The following is a 19,952-nucleotide window of genomic DNA, read 5'->3' as shown; positions in this document are numbered from 1 at the left end:
GGATGCAGCTGTTCTGGACATTTAACACATATAGCTGAGTGTTATCAGAATGTCAGAATATGTGTCAGTATATTCAGTCTGTAAAACACAGCAAAACACAAGTCACATCAAACCTGAAAATAGAGTGAATAAAGTTCAGAATAAATGGTACCTCCCAAATAATGTTCAACAATTCCTGTTACCAAAGACAAATCCCATTACATATCACATGTCCAAATGTAACATAAGAGCCTCATGTCAGTTACTGGCAAAAAGACAGGACATTGTAAACAGAAACATGTTTCACTTGGTTGAACAGCTAATATCAAAAGGTTAATAGTTGGAGGAAAAAAAGCTGAAAATGGTATCTTGACTAAAACATAACCACCTCCCACTCTGCACAAGTGAATTGTTGTAGTGAGTATTTATAATAGGTGTAAAGCCTTATTAAAGGAAGAAAATCTGATGACACAAGCAGCACACAAGCCCAAATTATTCCTCTCTAGAGTGATGGTGGAAAAACAATCAAATGCTTACAAGTGATTAGCATGTATGAAATTGTGTATGTGTGGGAGGGGGTGGTAATGGTAAGATCTAGGCCACACTCAACACGCTGGTTGTCATTATCACAAGTGAAGTACCACTAACAGGAACAACAAAAAGGGCGGAGGAGTCGCTTTGCATATAGATCAATCAAGAAGTAAAATTGTTAAGAAGTAAAATTGTTAAAAATGTCTCATACTGTATAGACAATGTCCTGGATTGTTTAACAGTGGAAATTGAAGTAGAACACTCCAGAAACATACTTATTAGCTGTGTGTACAGACCGCCAGGAACAAGTTTGACAACATTTAATGAAAAAATTGCAGATTTGCTTAATAATATGACCACTGATGAAGTACAAATTGTGTGTGGACACTTCAACATCGATTTACTTAATCAACGAGTTTTCAAAGGTACTTCTGAGTTTATAAATATAATGTACAGCAATCATTTATGTCCACTTACTGATAAGCCTAGCAGAATCACAACCGAAACAGCAACACTAATAGACCATATTTTTACCAATAGATTTGATGAAAAGGTTGTTGTGGACTTATTTACGAGGGAGGTTAGTGATCATCTGCCAGTGTTTGCAATATTTCCAATTTTTTTACACGAAAAAATAAATCCCATAGCATTAATAAATTTAAAAGAAGTTGTACGGAAAAAAATATTGAAGAACTGAAAAAGGATCTTAGTAACCAAAACTGGTGAGATCTTTACGCCGAAAGTGATGCAAATGTGGCATATGATACTTTTTTGTATAGATTTATTGAGCTGTTTAACATTAACTGCCCCATTAAGATGACTCAAAACCAAGAAACTAAATTAGGAAAAAAGTCGTGGATAACAAAAGGCATTGAAAAAGCATGCAAAAAGAAGAATACATTATATGCGAAATTTGTTAAAAAAAAAGAACTATTGAGTCGGAAGAAAAATATAAAAAATATAAAAATAAATTGGTAAGCATTATCCGAAATAGTAAAAAGCAATCTTTTTACACCCTTTTAGAACAACAAAAGCAAAACATGCAAGGAACTTGGAAAGTACTAAATAAAATTATTAAAAAAACAAACAACAAACGAGACTGTCAAAGTTATTTTACAAATGACACTGAAGACATTATTAGAAACCCAAAGGAGATAGCAAACAAATTTAATGACTATTTTGTTAATGTGGGTTTCAATCTGGCAAAAGGCATTACTGATTCAAAAAGTAAAAACACAAATAGTTGCAAATATATCAGTAGGAACTCTTCTTTCATGTTTGTGTCTGACATTACTAAAAATGAAATATTAGAGATTGTGAATGGTTTTAAAAATAAAAGGTCAACGGATTGGACTGACATAGATATGAAACTAGTTAAAAATATAATCCATTCAATATTAGAACCTCTGACTTACATTTTTAATTTGTTCTTTAAATCTGGCATTTTTCCAGATCAGATGAAAATTGCAAAAATTATTCCAATTTATAAGAGTGGTGAAAGTCATTTATATTCAAATTATAGACCAATTTCATTATTATCCCAATTTTCAAAAATACTGTAAAAACTTTTTCTGAAGAGGCTTGACAGCTTCATAGAAAAATTCACAATATTAAGTGATGATCAATATGGATTTAGGAGCGGCCGATCAACTTCGATGGCAGTTATTAAATTAGTGGATTATATAGCATCCGCATTAGATAATAAGTATTTTTCTTTGGGTGTTTTTGTTGATCTAAAAAAAAGCCTTCAATACCATAGATCATAAATTGTTAATGAACAAACTAGAGCAGTATGGTTTTAGAGGCCGTGCTTACTCATGGTTAGAAAGTTATCTTGACAATAGATACCAGTGTGTACATTTTAATGATCAACATTCAGAAATGTGCAAAGTAACTTGTGGAGTGCCCCAGGGATCTTTGATTGGTCCTAAGTTGTTTATTTTATATATTAATGACATCTGTAAGGTATCCGATTTGTTAAAATGTGTTTTATTCGCAGATGACACAACATTGTATGTATCCGGGGATAATCTTCACCAACTAATTGCTGATGTGACCAGAGAACTATCCAGAATCAAGCGATGGTTTGACCAAAATAAACTATCCTTTAATCTAAATAAAACTAAATATATTATATTTAGTAATCGACAAATTAAAACCAGCATGAGCTTAAAGATTGATGATGTGGTATTAGAAAGGGTGAATGAAAATAAATTTCTTGGAATAATATTAGACCATAAATTATCCTGGAAACCACACATTGCTCATGTTCAATCACAAATGTCTAAATCAATGGCTATACTACATAAAACCAAGTACTTTCTAAATAAGCCATCTCTGTATATTCTGTATTGTTCTCTTATTGTTCCATACATTTTTTACTGTGTTGAAATATGGGGGCATGCTTACACCACAAACACAAAACCTATTTTTATTTTACAAAAAAGAGCCATAAGGATAGTCAATCATTCACTGTATAACGAACCGACAAACTCAATATTCTGCAAATTTAAAGCAATAAAATTCTCCGATCTTGTCAGTCTGAATACAGCTGTCTTTATGTTCAAAGTCTATAGGAAAATATTGCCTGAAAATATATTATGTTTGTTTGAAAAAAGGGAACAGAAATATAACCTAAGAGGAGAGAACATGTTTAAAAAACAAATGGTCCGAACAAACTTTAAAATGAACACCATTTCGGTAAAAGGGGTCGACTTGTGGAATGGTCTCACCGATGATCTTAAGAGGAGTAATTCCATTCATTATTTCAAAAAACAGTTTAAAACTTTAATTCTTTTCAAATATAAGGTTGCCTAAGTAAAATCGTATAGGTATGTTGTATGTATATGTGCATGCATATGTATGTGTATGTATATGCGTTTGCATATGAGATATGTTTATGCATGTATATTGTTTATGTTTAACTTTTGATGGGTAGATGTTGTTTTGTAAATAGGGTAGGTGTAATAAGCTAAGGCTTCAGCCTACACCTTTTCGGTTACCACCCTTGTTTGTAATGAACTTGCTGTACTTATATTATGTTTTATGTTTAGTAACCGAATAAACCTTCATTCATTCATTCATTCATTCAAGTAGGCAAGGAACTCTTCCCCACACCCATCTGTTGTATATGTGTAATACTCTAAGTGTGTGGGATGGGTCTTTGGCATTTGACTAGCATGTCCAATAAGGAACAAACCTTGATGAGAGATGAGGAAAGACCGGGAAAGAAGCATTAGAGCATCATTCCATTTGATGGTATGATACTTCCATCTAGTGGTCTTTATTTGCTACATGCAGCAATACTATGATGTCAGTGAACTATATAAAGCTAGAACATACTGCACGATATTAGCCCACTGTGAAAATAATGCATTTATTTACTTCTATCAATTATTGCATGAAAAGAGTTTAATAAAAATTCCACAGAATGGTACACAAGCTACGTAATCTTTCTTGAATAAAGAAATGACATCTATTTCAAAAATCCATTAATATAATTTTAATCTAAATGTTTTTGTTTTCTGAGGGACTGGTGGAGAGTTTTATACCGTTGAGTTTTTTTAACACAGAAAAGGAGAACAACTACATTAATGCAAAATACATCAATTCATTTTTAGTGAGCATTTAATTTAAATGTGTATTTGTCATTAATGATTGATGGTGCATTGTTATATTAGCATTTAATGATTTCTAAGAACAGCAGAAATATTCTTACTCAGTTACCAATGAAACCCATAACTATGTGTGGTTGAAAGACGTTTTTTTTATTTCATATAAGCACATTTACATTTAGCATTATTTAGATGACTTCCGGTAGAAAGATGATTGACAAAACACATGAAAATTGCATTTCAGCCAGAAAAACTACCTGGCCATCAGGTGTTTCTTGCTGTTTTTCTCAGGCCTCAAGAGAATGATGAAACATTTCGGGGCAAAAATGCAGAGGAGTAAAGCATAGCTAGAGGCCAGGATTGCAAAAACCTCCACAGCAACAGTGTATTTCCCAGGAGAGCTAACATAAGCAGGGACAAAGGCCACCCAGACAGCACAGAATATCAGCATGCTGAAGGTGATCAGTTTGGCCTCATTGAAGTTATCAGGGAGTTTCCGAGCAAGAAAGGCCAAGAAAAGGCAGGTGCAGGCCAACAAACCAATGTAACCTAGAACCAGAGAGAAGCCCACCACAGAGGACATGGCGCACCCCAGGGTGACCTTTGACCCCTGAAAACCCAGATCACGTTGCGGCACAGGGGGGCTGAGGGACAGCCATGTGGCACAAATGATAACCTATATGATGTAAACACATGTAAGGGTTATTTTTTATAAGTGTAATAATGTTCTCATCATTAAATCAATACAAAAATATTCACACCTGTATAGATGTAAAGAGGCAAACACTTCCTCTCTGTTGGCCTGGACCAAACCACTTCATCAAGGCTTCAGCACCAGGCCGAGCTGAGCGGAAAGCTGCCAGAACTACTATGGTTTTGACCAGGAGGCAGGAAACACAAAGTACAAAGCTGATCCCAAAAGCTGCCTGCTGGAACCGACAAGCCCAGACTGATGGACGACCAATGAACACCAGTGAGCACAGGAAGCAGAGCTTCAGCGACAGGAGGAGCAGGAAGCTCAGTTCTGAATTGTTGGCTCGTACCTTGATGTGAATCAGATTAACGGACAAAAATGTGGCCATTTAAACAATACAGTACCGTTTCGTAAACAAACCCAAAAAATTAAAGAAAAAAATAAATGTAAAGGAATTTTAAATGAATACAACAAACTCTTTGTTAAATATTTTTAGATTCTCACCATAGGTGTTTGACGGTAGTAAAGAAAAACCACAAATACAGCTGTTGTCACCACAGTACCAGACACAGCTGCTGTAGACAGAGTAATGCCCAAAGTTTCATTAAAGGAAAGGAAGTCCAGCTGGCGAGGGATGCAGGCAGTTCGTTTAGCATTGGACCAAAACTCTAATGGACAACGCTCACAGTGAAGGGAACCTGGGAGAGGAAAAAACAGAAGAGAGGGAAGGAAAATAAAACACAAAGGGGAAAATTAAAGTTGTCTTATGGAGTAATTTCCTTACCAGTTTGATTGCTAATCTCCCCATCAGCACATGGGATACAGTCAAAGCAGCAGAGAGGTTCTCCTTTCCTGTTGGCCACTCGGGTGCCTGGGGGGCAGCTCTCACTGCACACTGAAGTAGGCACCTAAACAACAAGCCAAATAATACGACATTATCTTGTGAATCTACACAGACGTTCATTTCAACAGCAAGTTTGTTTGTAGCCTTGACACCACTTGTCGATGTGACCACCTGATTGGATCCGTTGCTCCACTGACCAGCTGACTGGTTGAGGTGGAGGTCAAACCCGTCCACACGACCAATCAAAACAAGTTTGAGTGACCCCTCAGGGGTGTTCTGCCAGTTGACAAGGTCATACTTTGCTGGAGCATCACCACCTTGAAAGTAAAACATTTCCCCCTGTGGCGTTGAGAAATGCAGGTTGTTCAAGTGCTGCAACAGCTGAAAGCAACAAATGTTGAAGAGACCGTTGATATTTAAAAACAAATCTGTCTACAAAAAATGCACTTACACTATGAATATTACAATGTTCAGTTCAAAAAATGTAAATAACTATGAGTGTTGGGGATGAGATAACACAGGCATAATTATGTTTACCTCTATTGATTTGATGTTTTTTGGAGAAGAGCAGGTGGAGCTGTTGTTTCCGGGTGAGCTGTCTGTGTCGGGGCAGGAGAGAAGGCTGTGAAGGGCGTGGGCTGCAGCATAAACAGCAAGGTAGACATTATATGTCACCCTTAACTGAGAGGTATCAGTGATGGGATTATGCAGTCCCTCCAGGGACTCTGTGCCACTGCAGGGTGATAGAGAAGCTTTCTGAAAGGACGCCTTGGCAGTAGATGAAGATGTAACATTTGATGGATGGTCAGACCTTGTTCTGAGTGGTGAAGAAAGAGGTTCAGCATCAGCTTCAGGACTGCATCCAAACTCATTTTCCCAGAATTCTTGTAAGAAGTCATCATCAGGATTACGAATTGGGTGCAAACGTCTGAGATAATTTTCAAATCCAGGTATGGTTGAACTTCGAATGGCCACACCGAGAACACCACTTGCCACTTTAGAGATGGCAAGATTTCGGAGAAGATCATTATTGGTGCTCCAAGCCTCACTTGCCAGAAACTGTCTGTCCGTCACCTACAGTAAGAGGAAATAGAAATAAATTGCGACAAGAAAAACAGATGGCATTATGTTTTTACAAACTATAGCCTATGTCTTTGTTTTATTTCTATGCCAGTTGCTCACATTTATCTTGGCCAGTTCCAGAAATATTGTCTTTACATCGATATACAGGCAAAAGATCAGAATCACCCTCGCAGTCGAAGCTTGAATTGTGAGGGCAACACGTCTGGCATCACTCTCAATAGTTTCTCTGTGGACGGTCTCTATGAATTCCAAACACACCCCTTTCCCCTGAGTCTCTTTCTGAAATGCCTGGAGGTCAAAACAACAAATATGTTCATGTAAATAGGATATTGTTGTCTTAAGTATATATGAAGGAGATCTATTAGAGTTTTCATGCATTTTATAGAATAATAACAAAGACATACACCTGTATTGCGAAAAGACCATAATCACTGTTGTCAACCACCGCTCCCATCCAAGTCCAGCCGAAGCGTATGGCCAGCTGTGCCATGGCCCGGGCTTGGTAAATATCACTGGGGATTGTTCTGAAGACGTTAGGAAACTTAATCTTGTCACTTAGACAGGGGCAGCTTGACAAGTAGCTGATCTGAGAGAAAAACGCAGCAATATTATTTTGACACTGCTTTTACAGCAGTAATACCATTTTATTTTTATTTAAATATTTTCAAAATAATATCAGCCTCTTAGTGTAGACTGTATAAAAAAGGTTCATCAGAGGTTTATTTCCTGATATAATGAAACTCACAAATGGCACAGAGAGAGGCCCTAGGATCCTGGACAGAAATATGGTTGTTGTTGATGTGGCATCACCAATGAGCAAAGGAACAGGTTGACCGCCTGCTGATAGCATTGGACATATAATTACATGAGGTCAATCTTTTTATACTACGAATATCAGCTGATGTTTTCATGGATATAGCAAATTTTAGTAGCATACTGAGTAATATCCAATGATACCTGCTGTCTCTCCGGCTGCAGAAGGAGACGTGGAAACGGTTACGTTGCAGCTGTGTTCGTCTCCTGCAACCAGTGACAATGCAGCTTGCAGAGCCCAGGGGTATCGGCCACAGCTATCAAATATGCGGTAGCCCAGCTTCACTCCTGGTAGCAGGGTGTTGTTACGATTGATTTCCTCCACCGCAAATGCCATGGCATACACATTTTGTAATACCTCTGGATCTAATCTGAAACCACAGAAGTAGAAAGGAATAGCATATAACATAACATAAACCACAACATGAATTATTGACAGATGAAAAAACTAACCACCATGCACATAAATATAAAAACAGCAAATGTCCAAAAATGTCATAAATATACCAACACAAATGTATTACAGCAAAACCTATTGAAATAATTAAACTAATTCAAATTTCCTATATATATTTATAGCTTTATAACTTTAATATTTTACTATAAAGATAATCAATATAAAACATGACATGTACCATTATAAACATGCATACTGTAACTTTTTAGTTCAACATATGGTAGATTTAAGTTATATTTTCATCTGCATTTTAACAGAAACATATGAGCATGACACTATTATAAAAACCCCAGATGTGCTGAACAACATAATAACCACCAGACATTCAACAACAATGTACTGATTAAGTTACCCAGTGCAAGGTTCATAATGTGGCAGCGTGGTAAAGACCTGCTCTACATATGAAGTTTTGTAATAGAGATTAAATAGTCCACCGATAATCACATCTCCATCCTGGGAGAGGCTTTTGTTGCTCGGTGCACCCCACCGGGAGCACACTATCGCCTGAACCACCTCCAGTCCCATCTGTCTGCCCACTACACTGAGAAGCAGCAGGGAGAGAGCTGAGGAGGGCCACCGAGCGAGGAGCCAGGGGAACCGAGACATGGATGCAGCTGTTCTGGACATTTAACACATATAGCTGAGTGTTATCAGAATGTCAGAATATGTGTCAGTATATTCAGTCTGTAAAGCACAGCAAAACACAAGTCACATCAAACCTGAAATTAGAGTGAATAAATGGTACCTCACAAACAATGTTCAACAATTCCTGTTACCAAAGAGAAATCCCATTACATATCACATGTCCAAATGTAACATAAGAGCCTCATGTCAGTTACTGGCAAAAAGACAGGACATTATAAACAGAAACATTTTTCACTTGGTTGAACAGCTAATATCAAAAGGTTAAGAGTTGAAAATAAAGCTGAAAATGGTATCTTGACTAAAACATAACCACCCCCCTCTCTGCACAAGTGAATTGTTGTAGTGAGTATTTATAATAGGTGTAAAGCCTTATTCAAGGAAGAAAAACTGATGACACAAGCAGCACACAAGCCAAATTATTCCTCTCTAGAGTGATGGTGGAAAAACAATTGAATGCTTACAAGTGATAAGCATGTATGAATTTGTGTGTGTGTGTGTGTGTGTGTGTGTGTGTGTGTGTGTGTGTGTGTGTGTGTGGGGGCAGGAGGGGGGGTGGGGGCCGGGAGTGGCAATGGTAAGATATAGGCCACACTCAACACACCCTGGTTGGCATTATACACAAGTGAAGTAGGCAAGGAACTCCTTCCCACACCCATCTGGTGTACATGTGTAATACTCTAAGTGTGCAGGATGGGTCTTTGGCATTTGACTAGCATGTCCAACAAGGAACAAACCTTGTTGAGAGATGAGGAAAGAAGCATCAGAGCATCATTCTATTAGACGGTATGATACTTCCATCTAGTGGTCTTTATTTGCTACATGCAGCAAAACTGTGATGTCAGTGATATATATATATATATATATAAAGCTAGAACATACTGCACGATATTGGCCCACTGTGAAAGTAATACATTTATTTACTTCTATCAATTATTGCATGAAAAGAGTTTAATACAAATTCCACAGAATGGTACACAAGCTACATAATTTTTCTTGAATAAATTAATGACATCTATTTCAAAAATCCATTAATGTAATTTTAATCAAAATGTTTTTGTTTTCTGAGGGACTGGTGGAGAGTTTTATACCGTTGAGTTTTTTTTTTAACACAGAAAAGGAGAACAACTACATTAATGCAAAATACATCAATTCATTTGAGCAGCATTTAATTTAAATGTGTATTTGTCATTAATGATTGATGGTGCAATGTTATATTAGCATTTAATGATCTCTAAGAACAGCAGAAATATTCCTACTCAGTTACCAATGAAAGCCATAACTATGTGTGATTGAAGGAAATTTTTTTCATTTCATATAAGCACATTTACATTTAGCATTATTTAGATGACTTCCGGTAGAAAGATGATTGACAAAACACATGAAAATTGCATTTCAGCCAGAAAAACTACCTGGCCATCAGGTGTTTCTTGCTGTTTTTCTCAGGCCTCAAGAGAATGATGAAACATTTCGGGGCAAAAATGCAGAGCAGTAAAGCGTAGCTAGAGGCCAGGATTGCAAAAACCTCCACAGCAACAGTGTATTTCCCAGGAGAGCTAACATAAGCAGGGACAAAGGCCACCCAGACAGCACAGAATATCAGCATGCTGAAGGTGATCAGTTTGGCCTCATTGAAGTTATCAGGGAGTTTCCGAGCAAGAAAGGCCAAGAAAAGGCAGGTGCAGGCCAACAAACCAATGTAACCTAGAACCAGAGAGAAGCCCACCACAGAGGACATGGCGCACCCCAGGGTGACCTTTGAACCCTGAAAACCCAGATCACGTTGAGGCACAGGGGGGCTGAGGGACAGCCATGTGGCACAAATGATAACCTGTATGATCTAAACACATGTAAGGGTTATTTTTTTATAAGTGTAATAATGTTCTCATCACTAAATCAATAAAAAAATATTCACACCTGTATAGATGTAAAGAGGCAAACACTTCCTCTCTGTTGGCCTGGACCAAACCACTTCATCAAGGCTTCAGCACCAGGCCGAGCTGAGCGGAAAGCTGCCAGAACTACTATGGTTTTGACCAGGAGACAGGAAACACAAAGTACAAAGCTGATCCCAAAAGCTGCCTGCTGGAACCGACAAGCCCAGACTGATGGACGACCAATGAACACCAGTGAGCACAGGAAGCAGAGCTTCAGCGACAGGAGGAGCAGGAAGCTCAGTTCTGAATTGTTGGCTCGTACCTTGATGTGAGTCAGATTAACAGACAAAGATGTGGCCATTTAAACAATACAGTACAGTTTCATAAACAAACCAAAAAAATTAAAGAAAAAAATAAATGTAAAGGAATTTTAAATGAATACAACAAACTCTTTATTAAATATTTTTAGATTCTCACCATAGGTGTTTGACGGTTGTAAAGAAAAACCACAAATACAGCTGTTGTCACCACAGTACCAGACACAGCTGCTGTAGACAGAGTAATGCCCAAAGTTTCATTAAAGGAAAGGAAGTCCAGCTGGCGAGGGATGCAGGCAGTTCGTTTAGCATTGGACCAAAACTCTAATGGACAACGCTCACAGTGAAGGGAACCTGGGAGAGGAAAAAACAGAAGAGAGGGAAGGAAAATAAAACACAAAGGGGAAAATTAAAGTTGTCTTAGGGAGTAATTTCCTTACCAGTTTGATTGCTAATCTCCCCATCAGCACATGGGATACAGTCAAAGCAGCAGAGAGGTTCTCCTTTCCTGTTGGCCACTCGGGTGCCTGGGGGGCAGCTCTCACTGCACACTGAAGTAGGCACCTAAACAACAAGCCAAATAATACAACATTATCTTGTGAATCTACACAGACGTTCATTTCAACAGCAAGTTTGTTTGTAGCCTTGACATCACTTGTCGATGTGACCACCTGATTGGATCCGTTGCTCCACTGAACAGCTGACTGGTTGAGGTGGAGGTCAAACCCGTCCACACGACCAATCAAAACAAGTTTGAGTGACCCCTCAGGGGTGTTCTGCCAGTTGACAAGGTCATACTTTGCTGGAGCGTCACCACCTTGAAAGTAAAACATTTCCCCCTGTGGCGTTGAGAAATGCAGGTTGTTCAAGTGCTGCAACAGCTGAAAGCAACAAATGTTGAAGAGACCGTTGATATTTAAAAACAAATCTGTCTACAAAAAATGCACTTACACTATGAATATTACAATATTCAGTTCAAAAAATTTAAATAACTATGAGTGTTGGGGATGAGATAACACAGGCATAATTATGTTTACCTCTATTGATTTGATGTTTTTTGGAGAAGAGCAGGTGGAGCTGTTGTTTCCGTGTGAGCTGTCTGTGTCGGGGCAGGAGAGAAGGCTGTGAAGGGCGTGGGCTGCAGCATAAACAGCAAGGTAGACATTATATGTCACCCTTAACTGAGAGGTATCAGTGATGGGATTATGCAGTCCCTCCAGGGACTCTGTGCCACTGCAGGGTGATAGAGAAGCTTTCTGAAAGGACGCCTTGGCAGTAGATGAAGATGTAACATTTGACGGATGGTCAGACCTTCTTTTGAGTGGTGAAGAGAGAGGTTCAGCATCAGCTCCAGGACTGCATCCAAACTCATTTTCCCAGAATTCTTGTAAGAAGTCATCATCAGGATTACGAATTGGGTGCAAACGTCTGAGATAATTTTCAAATCCGGGTATGGTTGAACTTCGAATGGCCACACCGAGAACACCACTTGCCACTTTAGAGATGGCAAGATTTCGGAGAAGATCATTATTGGTGCTCCAAGCCTCACTTGCCAGAAACTGTCTGTCCGTCACCTACAGTAGGAGGAAATAGAAATAAATTGCGACAAGAAAAACAGATGGCATTATGTTTTTAAAAACTATAGCTTATGTCTTTGTTTTATTTCTATGCCAGTTGCTCACATTTAGCTTGGCCAGTTCCAGAAATATTGTCTTTACATCGATATACAGGCAAAAGATCAGAATCACCCTCGCAGTCGAAGCTTGAATTGTGAGGGCAACACGTCTGGCATCACTCTCAATAGTTTCTCTGTGGACGGTCTCTAGGAATTCCAAACACACCCCTTTCCCCTGAGTCTCTTTCTGAAATGCCTGGAGGTCAAAACAACAAATATTTTCATATACAGTACAGGCCAAAAGTTTGGACACACCTTCTCATTCAATGCATTTCCTTTATTTTTATGACTATTTACATTGTAGATTCTCACTGAAGGCATCAAAACTATGAATGAACACATTTGGAATTATGTACTTAACAAAAAAGTGTGAAATAACTGAAAACATGTTTTATATTTTAGATTCCTCAAAGTAGCCACCCTTTGTTTTTTTTGATAACTCTGCAAATCCTTGGTGTTCTCTCAATGAGCTTCATGAGGTAGTCACCTGAAATGATTTTCACTTCACAGGTGTGCTTTGTCAGTGTTAATTAGTGGAATTTTTTCCCTTATTAATAAAAAAGCACAGGGTGGCTACTTTGAAGAATCTAGAATATAAGACATGTTTTCAGTTATTTCACACTTTTTTGTTAAGTACATAATTCCATATGTGTTCATTCATAGTTTTGATGCCTTCAGTGAGAATCTACAATGTAAATAGTCATGAAAATAAATATAAAAAACACATTGAATGAGAAGGTGTGTCCAAATTTTTGGCCTGTACTGTAAATAGGATATTATTATCTTAAGTATATACGAAGGAGATCTATTAGAGAGTTTTCAGGCATTTTATAGAATAATAACAAAGACATACACCTGTATTGCGAAAAGACCATAATCATTGTTGTCAACCACCGCTCCCATCCAAGTCCAGCCGAAGCGTATGGCCAGCTGTGCCATGGCCCGGGCTTGGTAAATATCACTGGGGATTGTTCTGAAGACGTTAGGAAACTTAATCTTGTCACTTAGACAGGGGCAGCTTGACAAGTAGCTGATCTGAGAGAAAAACGCAGCAATATTATTTTGACACTGCTTTTACAGCAGTAATACCATTTTATTTTTATTTAAACATTTTCAAAATAGTATCAGCCTCTTAGTGTAAACTGTATAAAAAAGGTTCATCAGAGGTTTATTTCCTGATATAATGAAACTCACAAATGGCACAGAGAGAGGCCCTAGGATCCTGGACAGAAATATGGTTGTTGTTGATGTGGCATCACCAATGAGCAAAGGAACAGGTTGACCGCCTGCTGATAGCATTGGACATATAATTACATGAGGTCAATCTTTTTATACTACAAATATTAGTTGATGTTTTCATGGATATAGCAAATGTTAGAAGCATAATGAGTAATATCCAATGATACCTGCTGTCTCTCCGGCTGCAGAACGAGACGTGGAGGCTGTTACGTTGCAGCTGTGTTTGTCTCCTGCAACCAGTGACAATGCAGCTTGCAGAGCCCAGGGGTATCGGACACAGCTATCAAATATGCGGTAGCCCAGCTTCACTCCTGGTAGCAGGGTGTTGTTACGATTGATTTCCTCCACCGCAAATGCCATGGCATACACATTTTGTAATACCTCTGGATCTAATCTGAAACCGCAGAAGTAGAAAGGATTAGCATATAACATAACATAAACCACAACATGAATTATTGACAGATGAAAAATAATCACCATAAATATAAAAACAGCAAATGTCCAAAAATGTGATATATACCAACATAAATGCATCACAGCAGCACAATCTACTGAAATAATTAAACTGATTCAAATGTGCTTATCTCAGATTTATATATATATATATATATATATTACTTAAAATACAATCAATATAAAATTTTCTAGTTCTACATTTAGTAGATTTAAGATTTTATTTTCATCTGTATTGTAACAGAAACATATGAGCATGACAAAAATATAATAAAAAAAAAAAAAAAAAAAGTGCTAAACAACATAATAACCACCAGACATTCAACAAAAATGTACTGATTAAGTTACCCAGTGCAAGGTTCATAATGTGGCAGCGTGTTAAAGACCTGCTCTACATATGAAGGTTTGTAATAGAGATTAAAAAGTCCACCGATTATCACATCTCCATCCTGGGAGAGGCTTTTGTTGCTCGGTGCACCCCACCAGGAGCACACTATCGCCTGAACCACCTCCAGTCCCATCTGTCTGCCCACTACACTGAGAAGCAGCAGGGAGAGAGCTGAGGAGGGCCACCGAGCGAGGAGCCAGGGGAACCGAGACATGGATGCAGCTGTTCTGGACATTTAACACATATAGCTGAGTGTTATCAGAATGTCAGGATATGTGTCAGTATATTCAGTCTGTAAAGCACAGCAAAACACAAGTCACATCAAACCTGAAAATAGAGTGAATAAATGGTACCTCACAAACAATGTTCAACAATTCCTGTTACCAAAGACAAATCCCATTACATATCACATGTCCAAATGTAACATAAGAGCCTCATGTCAGTTACTGGCAAAAAGACAGGACATTATAAACAGAAACATGTTTCACTTGGTTGAACAGCTAATATCAAAAGGTTAATAGTTGGGGAAATAAAGAGAGGACATTGTAAACAGAAACATGTTTCACTTGGTAACACAGCTAATATCAAAAGGTTAATAGTTGGGGAAATAAAGCTGAAAATGGTATCTTGACTAAAACATAACCACCCCCCACTCTGCACAAGTGAATTGTTGTAGTAAGTATTTATAATAGGTGTAAAGCCTTATTCAAGGAAGAAAAACTGATGACACAAGCAGCACACAAGCCAAATTATTCCTCTCTAGAGTGATGGTGGAAAAACAATTGAATGCTTACAAGTGATTAACATGTATGAAGTGTATGTGTGTGTGTGTGTGCGCGCGTGTGTGTGCGTGTATGATGTCATTCGAATTACCCCAGGTGACTGAGATACTGAACCTGAGGATAAGCAAGTGAAAATGATTGGGAGGCTGCTTACCTTTTATCTTAATAAGCTGCAAAGTGGACATCAAACATGAAATAAATCATTCAACTTGGTGTCTTTTCCTCTTAGATTTCTAAGGAATATTATACTGTGATTGATCAATATAACTTAACAAAGTGTGACAGTCTGTTAAAACCAGTATATAACCAGAATTTTATGCCCAGAGCAACAGGTCTACCGCTTGTCAACTCTATTACACAGTAATTTCATGAGCAATTATATCCCATTATGTTTAAGGGGGCAAATGGGAAAGATGAGGCTGTTTGTGGTTAAAATAATTGATTTTGAGCTAAAGCTTTAGTTTTTGTATGTTCTGTGTACCATTTTGAGTAAAACATGAAATAAATATGAGATTTGTTAAAATCAAATATTTCAATATTTTATTGCATTGGTAAGAAAATGCTCACAGTCCTCTGATGAGCAACAATAGAAAGAAAAGAGAATGGTGCAACACTGAAACAATAAAAAACAAAACTGTAGCTTTGCCACCCTCCACTCCTCAGCCTGACCCGGTGTCTATGTCACTCTGTTTTATCATTCCATTAAGTTATACAAAATAAAACAACCATAACCAACAAAGATTTTTTTTTTGCAGTCTGTATCAAAGCAATTATAAAAATAAAAACCTTTAAACTCCAAATCTTTCAAATTTGCAATCATGTTTTCAAATTTTACAAATCATAGAGAGCAACAAGTCCAAGCACGGAAGTTGATGTACTATATTGCACCTAAGCAAGACATGTCCTCTATTGTATCCAATGCAATTATTTGTTCGGTGCAAATGTTTTTGGGCAATGCAACATCTATTGTATAAATTGGTGCATAGTCATGCTTGACATGTTTACACAGGTAACATGCACAAACATAAATGTACAGTTAGAATTGGTTCTTAACTAAAACCCATCTTAGATTAAAAACAATGACAGGAATATTTACACACAACACAAATACAGAAATACCACTGAAAAGAGAAGGAAGACTTACATTTGATCTTTGAAATGATGAACCCCATCTATTAAAAGTAGCTGTTTGATTATACTACACATTCAAATTATACATAGAAAGACATTCCCTCTCTGCTTAAGACTTAATTCTTCTTTTTGCTTCATATTCAATGTACGCAGTTTGGACAGTACATCACAGGAACAAAGATAACAAGTATCTGTACAATCAGTCTAGGAAGCCATTTGGGGGAGTCAAAGTTCCCAAGTACATTTACACATTAAGTAGAATATAGAAAATACACTGCCAGACTAGAAAGACCATTCACCACTGAATAGTAGACATTTCATACAGGAAATTCATGCTGTCAAATCCAACCATGGATTACATGTGACATTTCACTTACATTGTACAGACTATATCTTTATCTAGAAATAGCCAAGATTAACATTTATTCAACTGTTATAATGGAAACCTATGGATCTGCGAACATAGGAACAAACTATGGCAAGTATTTATTTCCTTATCTTCTGGCTTTTGGTGTAACTGAACATCATCAAGAATCATTGCTTGATAGTTAATCTCATTTTAGGTTATGGTCATAGCTACAGTCTGAGCAGAAAGTACACCTCGGGCTCTGACGCAGATTGGTTGGCATCAGCAGGTGGAAGAGAGTCGTCCGTATAGGACCGATCTCCATAATGATCCCCATTTCCATAACGTAACGATGTACAAGCTCCTTCAGGAAGTCCCCTGTCCTCCAGCTGACTAAGGTAGCCTGCTATGTAAGAACCAGTAGAGTGTCTGTTAGCTGGTGGATTCTGTGAGGCTGGTTTATTCCTCAATACCACCCCACCAATGCTGGCTGTACTATTGATCACCACACCTGCCCTAGGCTTTAGAGCATCTTGCTGCCTTTCGCGGGCGCGGCTGTTGATGTGACGCACTCGGCTTTGGCTCCGAGAAGATAGGCGACGGGTAAGGAGTGGAGGGGAATCATCTACATTCCTGGAAACAACAGGAGAGACACTTGTTGCATGTGGCTGTGACAGCGGGGACTTTACTTCCTGGCATAACTGAGGAGGATGGGGTCCATCTCTGTCACTGTCATCCCCCTCCAGCGAGACCAGCTTACGTAGCTGTTCAGTAAGAGGATCACAAGACTGTGATTGGAAAGTTAAGTCCCCCAAGGTACCCATCCCCTTTTGCTTTCTCATATGAGGAGTGATGAAACTGCGACTAATAATGTGGTACTTGCTCTGGAAGTTGCACGATATGTCTTCGGAGGTCAGGTCTCCCAGGGACTTGGACTTACATGGGCTGGGGGCTGTGGGGTGTATGGTATCAGACTGGGGTCGAATTGATGAAGGGCCTAAAATTGAGTGCAGAGAATCCCTGGATTCAGGCTGTGACTGGTGCCTTGTAGTGATGAGGGAAACCTTTTGGTTCCATGAATGAGTCGGGGTGTATGATTGTGTTTGACTTTGGGAATGTGGCTGGGTGTTTCGAGGAGCGGAAGACTCTGATGAGGGTGAAATGCAGTCATAGTCCAGGTGGCTGTACAATGCATCGCAGTCTGAAAAAGGGGAAAAAAGGCCTCTGTCTCTACTGATGTTTGTAGACACAGCAGATTGGCCAGGGAGGCTTTCAGAAGAGGAGAAACCATTATGGAAGCACCTTACTTGCTCCCTCTCCATCTGTTCATACCCTAGCCTATCGTGATGAGACCTGTTCAGGATCTGGTTGCCATTACAGCTCCTCTGTTGTGTGTAGGAAATGCTGAAGTCTCTGCTGTTGTTAAAGGCATCAGAATTGCTGTGAGGAACGGGATAGCTGTTCTGACGCAGTGGACTAGGGTTGGAGGGTATAGAGTTGACCGGTCTGTGGAAGGGAGAAGGCTGGGAGTTGTTCTGGTGTTGGTGGGGATTGGGCAGCTGATAGGAAGGTTGATTCATTGGGGAGGGACACTGTGAAAATGCATGTGATGGGTACTGCTGTTGAAGATCACGGTATGATGAAGGCTGTTTTTGTTGGGAGAAGTTGGGAGTGGACTCATGGTTTTGGTAAATAGCATGGCGTTTGGTTGGACTTATGAGTCCCTCCCATTGGCTGCCATGTCTAGGCGAGGTCATCATCATCTCCAATGGATCCTCATCAACATTTATCTCCACTTCTGCAAAAGCATTTCCAGCGGAGTCATGGAAAAACTGGAAGCAGTCGTTGTTTACAGAGGAGCCCATGTACCTTTTAGAAGTACCCTGCTCTATCACTGGTATCCCTGGTAGTGGTAGTGCTGGGGGATCATACACTTCCTCGTATACACTCTCCTCTGCCTCCTCAATTTCTTCTCTCCCGCCCCTCTTTCTGGTCATATCATCCCAGCCCACATTGTGTCTTTCCCCTAATCCTTGGACCACTTTTGCTGGAGAGGACCTCAAGCTGTTTAAGGGTGTGCTCTCCCTAGTGTCTGAATGAAAATGGACCATCGGTTTCCTTAGGTTGTACACTGATACAGGCAACAGCACCTCCTCATCCAGAATGGTGTAGACCTCCTCGAGCTCAGCGGTTTCTGGGCTGGAGAGGAGAGCTGCATCTGCCTGGGAAATATTGCGCGCTGAATGGATTTCATGATTTGTCTTTTCAGCTACTTTTTGGGGACTTATTAGGTGTTTCTTGGTAGTAGATTTAGCATTGGTCTTCAGAGGAGACCTTAAATCTTGCAGTGCTTGAGGGGTGGCAGGCTTCAAGTTTGAGAGACGGAAAGGGGTATGATCATGAGATAATGTGTGTGAATCATTTTGTTCAACAGTGCTTTCAAACTGACCAATCAGAGCAGAAATGGAGCCACATGTGTCTTGCTCATTGCCTAAGGACACAGCATCAATGAGTCTGGAGATGGTGCTGTCATGCAAAGAGCTGGGACTCTTCAGATCACAGTCCATACTGACAGGGGAAATCGGGGGCAAAGAGGAGGGGGCAGAAGAAGAGGATGAGGAGATTGAAGGTGCAACTGTGAATGTTGTGCTGTTTGATGATGTTTTTGGTTTGTCTGATCTCATCTGGCTGTTCTTGGAAGCAGAGACAAAGCACTTTGACTCTGCTTCTGTGGATAGGATCTTTGATTTGTTGACTCCATTGTCTTCTGATTGGTAATTGGCATAATCATCTTCCTTTCTTACTGCTCCTCCACCAGTAACCAGGTAGGAAACCTCCTCTGATTGGTCAAAATCTTTATTTCTACTGATGTATGTCTTAGAATGGGAGGAGATTTTTGGTTCGATAGACAATGAGGATTCGATGAAAGGGTCCAAAGAGGAAGACCTGGGCCTGTTGAAGGGGCACGATCCTGTGAACACAGATAATTGAACAAAATGATTAATAAAGATAGGCTTATATATATCCTTTGCTGTAGAACACCAAGCCAACCAACCATTGAATCACAACAATTAACAGTCCAGCCAA

The 19,952-nt window shown here is 39.1% G+C and overlaps 3 protein-coding genes across 4 annotated transcripts in view; all 3 read right to left on the bottom strand.

Annotated features, from left to right (window-relative positions):
• Window positions 1-4,377: 4,377 nt before the first annotated feature.
• On the bottom strand, window positions 4,378-8,621 carry LOC114552252 (extracellular calcium-sensing receptor-like). The gene is made up of 12 exons (XM_028572919.1): window positions 8,503-8,621; window positions 7,751-7,929; window positions 7,491-7,585; window positions 7,152-7,331; window positions 6,845-7,033; window positions 6,520-6,736; window positions 6,200-6,414; window positions 5,834-6,043; window positions 5,603-5,726; window positions 5,323-5,516; window positions 4,886-5,167; window positions 4,378-4,800 (listed from the first exon to the last, which is right to left on the bottom strand). Exons 1-12 carry the CDS (start codon window positions 8,619-8,621, stop codon window positions 4,378-4,380), a joined length of 2,427 nt encoding a protein of 808 aa, XP_028428720.1.
• A 1,444-nt stretch (window positions 8,622-10,065) lies between these two features.
• On the bottom strand, window positions 10,066-14,820 carry LOC114552251 (extracellular calcium-sensing receptor-like). Its single transcript, XM_028572918.1, has 12 exons — window positions 14,567-14,820; window positions 13,981-14,159; window positions 13,721-13,812; window positions 13,382-13,561; window positions 12,534-12,722; window positions 12,201-12,425; window positions 11,889-12,119; window positions 11,523-11,732; window positions 11,292-11,415; window positions 11,012-11,205; window positions 10,575-10,856; window positions 10,066-10,488 (listed from the first exon to the last, which is right to left on the bottom strand). The coding sequence occupies exons 1-12, from the start codon at window positions 14,818-14,820 to the stop codon at window positions 10,066-10,068; spliced, it is 2,583 nt and encodes an 860-aa protein (XP_028428719.1).
• A 1,370-nt stretch (window positions 14,821-16,190) lies between these two features.
• Window positions 16,191-19,952, bottom strand: part of plch1 (phospholipase C, eta 1) — a 71,891-nt gene continuing 68,129 nt past the window's right edge. For both annotated transcript variants that reach the window (XM_028574647.1, XM_028574648.1), the window contains one exon: window positions 16,191-19,836. In XM_028574647.1, coding sequence (XP_028430448.1) covers window positions 17,096-19,836 — 2,741 coding nt within the window. In that variant the 3' untranslated portion in view covers window positions 16,191-17,095. The remainder of the gene's footprint in view (window positions 19,837-19,952) is intronic.

The sequence above is a fragment of the Perca flavescens genome, chromosome 3 (assembly GCF_004354835.1).
Source record: "Perca flavescens isolate YP-PL-M2 chromosome 3, PFLA_1.0, whole genome shotgun sequence".
NCBI lineage: Eukaryota > Metazoa > Chordata > Actinopteri > Perciformes > Percidae > Perca > Perca flavescens.
Note: the sequence above shows the minus strand (reverse complement) of the source record. Positions and strands in the feature narration are given on the sequence as shown.